At 44.0% G+C, this 10,163-nt stretch overlaps 1 protein-coding gene across 1 annotated transcript; it reads left to right on the top strand.

The window, feature by feature from the left end:
- The first annotated feature begins 385 nt into the window (after window positions 1-385).
- LOC117856884 (AP-4 complex subunit epsilon) lies at window positions 386-8,479 on the top strand. Its single transcript, XM_034739321.2, has 11 exons — window positions 386-1,221; window positions 1,681-1,866; window positions 1,989-2,204; window positions 2,301-2,411; window positions 2,658-2,855; window positions 2,946-3,077; window positions 3,475-3,531; window positions 3,608-3,724; window positions 4,308-4,385; window positions 5,917-6,060; window positions 6,929-8,479. The coding sequence occupies exons 1-11, from the start codon at window positions 619-621 to the stop codon at window positions 7,997-7,999; spliced, it is 2,913 nt and encodes a 970-aa protein (XP_034595212.1). The 5' UTR covers window positions 386-618; the 3' UTR covers window positions 8,000-8,479.
- Window positions 8,480-10,163: the final 1,684 nt, after the last annotated feature.

Raw genomic sequence — 10,163 nt, 5'->3', positions numbered from 1 at the left:
TTAGTGTTCTTTGAGAAAGTTTAAAATCTTTGTGTAACATGAACTATACGAAACTTGCGATCAATGCCTCATCTATATGAATCTATATCTATACGAAATGAACCACTATTCTTCGACGATATAAGTGGAGGTGGTTGCGATATGCAGATGTTGCAATAATCATTTAAAAATAATATATTTCATTTAAGTCAATACATATTAAAAAATTCAAACCAACACTTTTACTATCAATAGCCCAGGCTTCCCATTTATATATACAGTAACTGTTCATGCTAGTGTGCAAAAACCCATCATCAAGGATTGAAACACCAGGGAAAAGAGGTCCAGTGCTAGACTTCCCTTTCAAAACAAAAGAACCCAGGTGGAGTAAAACCAGGGAGAAGAAAACGAAAAAAAAAAAGTAGGAAAACTAGACCCCTGTCCTCTCCTCTCCTCCCTCGCTAATCCCGATCCCGATCTCCCCGCAAACCCACCTCCCCGGCTCTCCCCCACTCGCCGATCCAGATCTCCTTCACCCCTCCACTTCCCCACTCCGACCGGACGCCTCCGCCGTCGCCGGCGGCGGCCGTGCCCCCCCGAGGAGGAAGCCTCTGCCCCGTCCGGGAGCGGGCGTCGGCAATGGAGCAGCTGCGGACGATCGGGCGGGAGCTGGCGATGGGGTCGCAGGGCGGGTGGGGGCAGTCCAAGGAGTTCCTCGACCTCGTCAAGTCCATCGGCGAGGCGCGCTCCAAGGCGGAAGAGGACCGCATCATCGCGCGCGAGCTCGAGCACCTCAAGCGCCGCCTCGCCGACCCCGACGTGCCCCGCCGCAAGATGAAGGAGCTCCTCCTCCGCCTCGTCTACGCCGAGATGCTCGGCCACGACGCCTCCTTTGGCCACATCCACGCCGTCAAGATGACCCACGACGAGTCGCTCCCGCTCAAGCGGACCGGGTACCTCGCCGTCGCGCTCTTCCTCGACGAGCGGCACGACCTCGTCATCCTAGTGGTCAACACCATCCAGAAGGACCTCAGGTCCGACAACTATCTCGTCGTCTGCGCAGCGCTCACCGCCGCGTGCCGCCTCATCGGCGAGGAGGCCATTCCCGCCGTGCTGCCACAAGTCGTAGAGCTGCTTGCGCACCCAAAGGAGGCCGTACGGAAGAAGGCCGTCATGGCGCTGCACCGGTTTTACCAGCGATCCCCCTCCTCCGTTTCCCACCTTGTCTCCAACTTCCGCAAGGTTTGAAATTTTTTCCATTGATTATTTTGGCAAAATCCATGTTTTTTCTTATAATTGGTACCATAGCAGAATAGGTTGTAATGATCATGCATTAGCTCTATAAGCTACAACTTTGTCTCAATCTACTGCCAATTCTGTTTAAGGTGGCTGTTCTATATGCATTTACAAATGCCTCTGTATGCTAAATTGAAGCAACTAGCTGTTGTATCCAATTGCATTTTGTTGGCTGAAACATGTGGTTTAGTATCTTCCGCGTGCTCTGGATGTTGAGGGTATGCCATTTTAGTTTTTTTTAGCTAGTCATGAGTTGCATTTTGGACCAAATGAGGATTTTTTTTCCATGTGCACATGTTTACTTTCCTTCTTACAAAAATGTAATATAGTATAACTTTTCTTATCTTTAACTGCGGCATAGAGGACTGTGTGAGGTTCTGAGTAGTGGTCTGCCTTATTGTGCAGAGGCTCTGTGACAATGATCCTGGAGTTATGGGTGCAACCCTATGCCCCCTCTATGACCTGATTTTGGAGGAACCAAATTCATACAAGGATCTGGTTGTTAGTTTTGTTAACATCCTCAAACAAGTTGCGGAGAGGAGGCTTCCGACTTCCTATGATTATCACCAAATGCCTGCACCATTTATTCAGGTACATGAGCTAAGTTTAACATTATTTGTTTTGTTAGGTGTTGACAAGCTTCTTCTAGCAGTTTCAAGTCTGCAGTTGGCACCATTCTATTTCCCCTTAGATTTTACTGCTGTTATCTGCAGATAAAATTATTGAAGATACTCGCTGTGCTGGGTAGTGGTGATAAACAAGCAAGTGGACATATGTACACAGTGTTGGGTGACATATTTAGGAAGGGTGACACTGCAAGCAACATTGGGAATGCTATACTGTATGAATGCATATGCTGTATTTCATCCATTTTCCCGAACCCTAAAATGCTAGAGGCTGCAGCTGAAACAACATCAAAGTTTCTGAAGGTTTGCACATAATCTTGATTATCGGACAAATTAATGGCATTCATGCTGTCCTCTTTGGAAGCTAACCAACTTGATCTTCCCTTCTGTGGATTGCAGAGTGATAGCCATAATCTTAAGTACATGGGCATTGATGCTCTTGGCCGGCTAATAAAAATAAATCCAGATATTGCGGAAGAGCACCAATTGGCTGTTATTGATTGCTTAGAGGTGAGAGATATGGTGAACATTGATTCTCCAACATGTTACTGACATCATGTTCCTCGCTGCAAGAAAATGAAGCTACTCTTTCATTGTAATCATGTTCTAGTTTCAGAACTTAATGCAATGAATGTTTTCTAATTTTTTTATTGCTTCCAGCCTTATTTGACAAATTTCTTTGTGTCAGCAGTTTAGCGTTTTAAGTTTGTTTTCTCAGTAGCACTCTAGTTTCTCACTCACTGTATTCGTGAATAGGACCCTGATGACACTTTGAAGCGCAAGACTTTTGAGCTTCTTTATAAGATGACAAAGTCAACAAATGTTGAAGTCATTGTTGATAGGATGATTGAGTACATGATCAACATAACTGATCATCATTACAAGACAGAAATTGCATCACGTTGTGTTGAACTCGCAGAGCAATTTGCACCTAGCAATCAGTGGTTTATCCAGGTAACTACATGGGTATTGGCCTAAATGTTATCAAGCATCTTCAGTTGATTCTTAACAACAGGACCTTTCTTTTCCTATATTTTCTTACAGACCATGAATAAAGTCTTTGAGCATGCTGGAGATCTTGTCAACATAAGGGTGGCACACAATTTGATGCGGCTTATTGCTGAAGGCTTTGGTGAGGAGGATGAAGGTGCTGACAGTCAACTAAGATCATCAGCTGTATGTACTCTGAACTCCAAAATTTTGTTGCAGCCACATTCTTAATGCCGGACATGATTACTGTGGATAAATACATCTTCAATTGCAATCTTTATCTGGTCAATTCACAGAAACAAAAGGAAAGCTTAAGGACTAAGTTGTGCCTTGATTTATTTTGTCAAATTCACTTTAGTTGACCATACAGAGACGGGCAGGAGAAAATCCTTGTCCTCACATTTGTAAAGCACATAGCTCGGTTTCTGACCTGACCGTTGAGGAAAATTTCCAGATTATCTTTCATGCTTCATTTCCAATTATGTTGGCAATGTTTTGAACAACCTTCACAATTGTTCCCTCTTTTTTCTGATGTCCTCCTCACTCGATCTGCCAGTAACACTTTTGCACTGTGCTTAAACAGGTAGATTCCTATCTCCGCATTGTGGGAGAGCCAAAGCTTCCTTCTTCATTCCTGCAGGTATTTATTTTCCATTGCCCTTCATTTTCCAAATTATAGTTTTTGGCATAGTTTATATTGATTCATTTTGCTTCAGATAATATGCTGGGTTTTGGGAGAATATGGAACAGCTGATGGGAAATATTCAGCTTCTTATATTATCGGGAAGTTGTGTGATGTGGCAGAGGCCCACCTCACAGATGACACTGTCAAGGTATGTTCTTGCATCTTAGTTAATTGATCAGTTTACCTTAGCCTCTTTACATCCTGCATGCTTTATGCTGAAATATGACACTTGGGCTCCATTGGATAATCTGAAACAATTGGGCTTGATTTGATAATCTGAAACTGTCCCTGAGATGTACAATATTTCTTTCTTCTTGCAATTTAGAGAGTACTACACATGGCACATTGTTGCTAGATAATCTGAAACTTGGTATGCAGTTCGATCTATTGACCAATTCTTTGGTGGAACTGTGGACTTCGGTCAGTTGCCAAGTTGAAACTTTATTCCTAATTTAACATATACATGTTTTTCTGCATACAAACATATATTGATGTAAACCAACCACGGTGTACATGGTTGAAGGTTCTTCCTCCACATTTGCAAAATCATCTAATCTCTTTGTACCAGAGAAGCAGAACCTTTTTATAGCATTAATTCAACACTGGGGATTATTGATTGGTTCTTGGAATTTTATCATTTATATGCTCCTATATTCTACTACTGATGTGTCCTTTTTGTATGCTGTGATTGATGTGTGTTGTTATTGTTTATTTGATTTTGCTTATTTAAGGCATATGCAATCTCGGCGATTTTGAAGATATTTGCATTTGAAGTTACTCTTGGAAGGAAGATTGATATGCTGCCCGAGGTAAATGAAAATATGCAACTTTTTTTCAGTAGTCTGATTTTGTCGCAATCAATATCAATTAGCTGCTTTAGTCTGTTAGGATTGTCAAAAATCGTACCGAGTTCTGATCACATAGATATAGACATAGACTTGCATCTCTTGCTATTCTAGTCTCCTGCTTGATTCATTACTTTAGCAAGGGCTTACATCTTTAAGTCTGGTTAATTATTTTAGGCAGTAAAATCAGCTAAGATAAAAAAGGTAAAATTATCATGAATTGCAAAGTTGGACCAGTCAGTGGTGGACCCAGCTTTTGATCACGACTAGGGCCAGTTGCGAACCCAGCTTTTGATCACGACTAGGGCCAAATTCAACAGCCGGCGGCGTCCACCGCAGCAGCAAAGCATGCACGTGCGGAGAATCGGAGGAGTTGAGGAACTGAGCTGCCAAGGAGCGAGTTCGCAGGGGCTCCGACAACTGCCGGACAGCGCACTAGCCACCAGGCTGCAGCGGTGGCACTAGCCGGTCCAGGCGGCGGCGGTGGCACCAGTACGTCCTCTTGAGCTGTCGAGATCAAATTGAGCGCATAATCGTGGACTTGCCATTTGCTAAGGAGCAGCTGCCGCGCATGATGTTGCCGCGAGCCTGCGACCACCAGGAAAAGCAGGGGTGGACCTGTGCTGTGCAAAACTGCGAACTGAACTCCGTTGCTCAGCAAAAGAAGCTTTGCCATCCTCCAGCTTTGGTCCACGGCCGCGGCACGACCCGGCAAGTTCAAGAGAAGTTGGGGCCATCCCACCAGAGGGAAAAAGAAAAGCAACGGCATCCATCCATTCCACTGTGAGAGGCCACGGGAAAGGAGAAGGCCCGTTTGGCGCGTCCGTGAGCGCGATGCGATTAGTTCAGGTCTCCAGGCATCTCGTCTCCCTGGGCAGCCGCGACTGGTTCCCTCGCTGTCGCCGCCGTAGGCCGTAGGCACACAGGAGGCGCTCACGTGGACACGAGCCTACTGCTGCTAGATCCTAGATGTCTTCGTGGAAGGCCCTGGCACGTGGCGCGCCACGCCGTCTCCCGTACGCTCGGGACGTCGGGGAGTCGCGAGCGAGATGAAGTGAGAGGCGAGGCGAGGAAGAACGAATGCGTCGGTGGGCTGGGCCTCAAGTGTTTGGACTAAAATGAAGGGTGTTAGTGGGGATTACTGGGCCACGACTAGGGCCACGGCCCGTGTGGCCCTAGTTGCATGTCCGCCCCTGGGACCAGTGGACCACCACCAACCAAATAAAGCTCATGAGTATTCAACCTCATATTTATATATACCCTGATGCCTGCATTGCATATAATTTCATAACAATACTTTGCTAAATTAATTTATTATCATGATATTCGTTGTCAAAGAACCAAGAACATTGTTTGATCAGTTATATGATTTAACACCAGATGATATGAAGCAAATAATATTTGCTTAATATGAATCAAGTAAAAGACATTGTGGATTTGGTACCATTATTCAGTTTCTACTTCAAATACTTATGAATCTTCCATCTTTTTGCAGTGTCAAACATTGGTAGATGAATTGTCAGCTTCACATTCGACAGACTTGCAGCAACGGGCATATGAACTACAGGCTTTACTAGGCTTGGACAAACATGCTGTTGAAAGTGTTATGCCCGCAGATGCAAGCTGTGAAGATATTGAGGTACTATTATACCATCCTTTGAAATTAGCTTGGTCCTTCTATTATCCTTATTTTAAGATGTGAATGTTTGGGCATATCGTTCCTGTTCCCTGAGAATGTGCCATGAATAGAATTTCTTAAAAAAGAAAATCGACCACAGGGGGAGAGGGGAGACTCCCCCTGGGCTTTGTTCTAAGAACGTGCATTATCCCTTTTCATTTCTTATTTTAAGACGTGAATGTTTGGGCACATCTTTACTGTTCCCTGGACATTTAATGTGCCATGAATAGGATTTCTTTTACATGCATTGTTAACAGTTTCACCTGTGCGAACCATACCTACATTGCTAAGCATGTGACTATATATCAGTTTTCATTAGTTTGGTTGCTTAGGTGTTATTTCTTTTAGTTGTAAAGATGAATTGTTTGAGTTGGACTTACGTTGTTTGAATAGGGAGATAAGTAGTTGAGTTGGACTCCATATCTTTACGTTGTCTGTATAGGTTATGTCTAAATCTAATTTGTCAAAAGGAAATTGTCTTTTATAGCTCAATGTTCTACCCCATTTCATGGTCCCATCTTTTTCCTAAGATCCCTCTCTTAAGCTGTTGCCGCACTTTCTTTTTTAACTCTTAGCGGCTGTTTGGATAGGAGTGGTGGGGTTAATTCTAATCCTACAACTTTTCCCTATCCCATATTCAAGCCCTCTATCTTTTCCCACCTCATATCCCAATTCCTATTGTATCCTGATACCCCTAGATCCTTTAATAGCATATGTTAGAATGCTGAGATTCCAAGTGTGGTTCTTGTCAGTTTTTATGCACATGGATCTGCCCTTATTTTTTTAAAGAAAGAATCTAACTGTTTGAAAATATTTATTTGTATTGCAGGTCGACAGAAACCTCTCGTTTCTAAACAGTTATGTGCAGCAAGCCTTGGAAAATGGTGCAGCCCCTTACATTCCGGAGAGTGAGCGCTCAGGTGCGATAAGTGTGGGCAGCTACAGAAGCCAAGAACAACAGGAAACATCTGCCCACACTCTTAGGTTTGAGGCCTATGAGATGCCTAAACCTTCGATGGCACTAGCAACATCACAAGCCAGCATGTCCGCACCACCTACTGACTTGGTTCCAGTTCCAGAACCAGGTTACTATAAGGAAGACCACCAAACATCAAGGTCCCAGCCTTCTGGTGATGCAATTTCTGGTGAGTTTGGTGTCAAACTTCGCCTTGATGGGGTTCAAAAGAAATGGGGAAGGCCAACCTATTCCTCTTCTACACCTTCAAGCTCAGCATCTAGCCAACAAGCAACCAATGGGGCCTCTCATTCTGATGGGGGAGGTGCAACCAGTTCACAGGCGCGGGAGTCCACGTATGGTTCAAAGAGACAGCAGGGCACAGAAATTTCTGCAGAAAAGCAACGGCTTGCTGCTTCACTTTTTGGTTCAGCAGCTGCTAAAGCTGATAGGAAAGCACAAGCTTCTCGAAAGACAGCAAAGGAGAGTGCTTCAACGGAGAAAGCATCTGCGAGTAGTGCGGCATCCCAGCCCATTAAAGAGCAAGTAATTCCCGCTGTCCCACCACCTGATCTGCTGGATCTGGGTGATGAACCAGTCTCATCAAGTCCTCCAATAGCCGACCCTTTCTCACAGCTAGAGGGGCTTCTTGGACCAGCATCAGCCACTCCGGTGGTTTCTGGAACTCCAGCTGCCAGCACTTCCAACGCACCAGATCTTATGTCGATCTTCTCAGATGATGTACCAACTGGAGCAACCAGTGGATCTGCTGATCCTGCTGTAGGTGATGCTAATTTGATGAGCTCCCACAAAGGAGCAACAGCAGCGGCTGCAAAGAAGGGTCCTAGCCTTCAAGATGCCTTGCAAAAGGATGCGACTGCACGGCAAGTAGGTGTGACACCAACAGGGAACAATCCCAATCTTTTCAAGGACTTGCTAGGCTAGAGGATACACCAGATGCTCTGCGTGCGGTCTCTTTGGGCAAATGGAGTTCATCTCCAACATGGTCCGATCACTGAAACGGCCATGATCCATCTTGCTGGGGTTACAGCTTGCAAGGGGTATATTTGTTGAGTCACAAGACACGACCTTTCCCCTTTCAATTGGGAGGGGAATGCGCTGTTGAGATTTGTGGATGGTTGCGGGTATTTTTCTTTCCCTCTTGCGTTTTTCACATGGTAATTTTCTGCCGAGACTAGTGTACATGATGTGTAATTTGTACATGAGACCGTGGTCCAGAAGCGTGTGCCGGCGCTTTTTTGTTCAGCTGGGAGGGGGCCTGTGCATCTGTGCTTTTAGAGTTCCCCACATTGGATGATCGAATGAATATACAGTACAATAGCTGGCCACTGAAGAGTAGAATGCTCGTGTCATTTTCTCTGGAACTGGGTGGAATAAAATGTTCAAGTGCAAGGTTGTTAGTCACGTCCGTGTTGTTTTAGCTGATGAGAAGCAATACCAGTTTTTGTCTTTAGCTAATGAAAAAGTATTGCCATGGAGTTGTCTTTTCAGATTCATTCAAACCTGTTAGTTGCAACGAACTAGGGGCATGCTATATTCAGTTTTATTCATGAAAGAGGTGATCTATTTATTTGCTGGCTCGTGTGGCAGAGCCTAACGCACAGGGCCCTGCTGCTCTTAGGCTCTTGGCTGAGGTGGTTGAGCCGACGACGACTTCTCTCGCGTTGGGGGGGACTCGCATACGGCTCAGGCCGGCCACACAGTACATCAATGTAGAATGTACACGCACTTGCAACTTGCAAGAAATCTGTATCTAAACATCGTTCGTTTCCTGCTTGAATTGCATCTGTGTCCATCGTCTGCAAAGAACCAGATGCTTACGGTGATCTAGTACGTAGCACGCGAAAGTAATAGGCGATGGTTGGCGGTTTAACAGCAACATTTGGTCACTACAAAACTAATGATAATGTAGCAATCTACGGCCTACTTACTACACTCATCCTTATCCAACGCCAGCCGGCCGGGTCGTCTCTGCTTGTTTCGATCTGCTGGTCAACACCGAGCGTCAAGTGGCAGTAGTTGTCTAGATCTAGGTGCGTGCAGTGTGTACATCTCGGAGCTGATCGATCATCAGCAATGACGTCGTCAAGTGACTGCTCGGATCAGTTAGGTTGATGCACACGACAGTGAAATCCGATTCTTTATTATTAACAGCAATATATATTGTGACGAATGACGACACATTTGAAACAAATTAAGCAAGTGCTTTGGATCGATCGCCCTCAGGAGAACTCGGCGTGATCGAGAACATGGCTGTGTTCTTCTCTGCTTAATTAGTAACTAATAATACTCACTCCATCTATGTTTATAAGGCATGATACGACTTGGCACGGTCTTCCAAATAACACTTTGACCATTTATTTATCTTATATTATATTATTTATGGTTATAAACTTATAAGTAGAGTATATTTGACTACGAATCCAACCATATAAATTTACGTTATAAAAATAAAAAATTAACAGTCAAATTATTGGTCAAAAATTGCAAACTTTAAATCTTGATATGCGTCTGCAACTTATAAATAAAAACGGAGGGAGTAATTGCAACCTAGCAATCGAGGGTACGGTCAACGATCTACCCATGACGAACGCTAATGTACGTATGTGCTAGTGCGCTAATGTACGTATGTGCTAGTGCGCTTTATTGAATTAACTAAACCCATATATACTACTCTATCCATTCCAAATTGTAGGTCATTTTGACTTTTTTAGATTTATAGATTTTATTATGCATCTAGATATAATGTATGCTATATGAATAAAAAAAATAAAACGACCTACAATTTGAAACGGAGGGAGTACATCACTCCACGCTGTTGGGGTTGATATAAATTTTGACAAAGGAAGCTTTATTAATTTTCAAGGTCATTACATCGAGATGATACAACGATTGATGCTTTAGATGGTACGTAGATGGTACCTATAACATCTTTGTATATATACAAAGATTGGTCATGTTGAAAACGGGCTAATGACTAGTTAATTTCCTTTGGAGTTACGTATGGACCAAGAAATGATGTGTAGCAAGTTGATCTGCCGCTGTGCACATCTTCTAGCTCAAGAAGAGTGGTCTACCAACAATGTTT

Source organism: Setaria viridis, chromosome 5 (genome assembly GCF_005286985.2).
Source record: "Setaria viridis chromosome 5, Setaria_viridis_v4.0, whole genome shotgun sequence".
In the NCBI taxonomy this organism is placed as follows: domain Eukaryota; kingdom Viridiplantae; phylum Streptophyta; class Magnoliopsida; order Poales; family Poaceae; genus Setaria; species Setaria viridis.
This window is presented reverse-complemented; position numbering and strand designations above follow the sequence as displayed.

Coding starts and splice junctions, on each gene's coding strand:
- LOC117856884 (XM_034739321.2), top strand. CDS start 619: ATGGAGCAGCTGCGGACGATCGGGCGGGAGCTGGCGATGGGGTCGCAG. Junction 1,222..1,680: donor TTGTCTCCAACTTCCGCAAG/GTTTGAAATTTT, acceptor CTTATTGTGCAG/AGGCTCTGTGACAATGATCC. Junction 4,386..5,916: donor AGATTGATATGCTGCCCGAG/GTAAATGAAAAT, acceptor ATCTTTTTGCAG/TGTCAAACATTGGTAGATGA.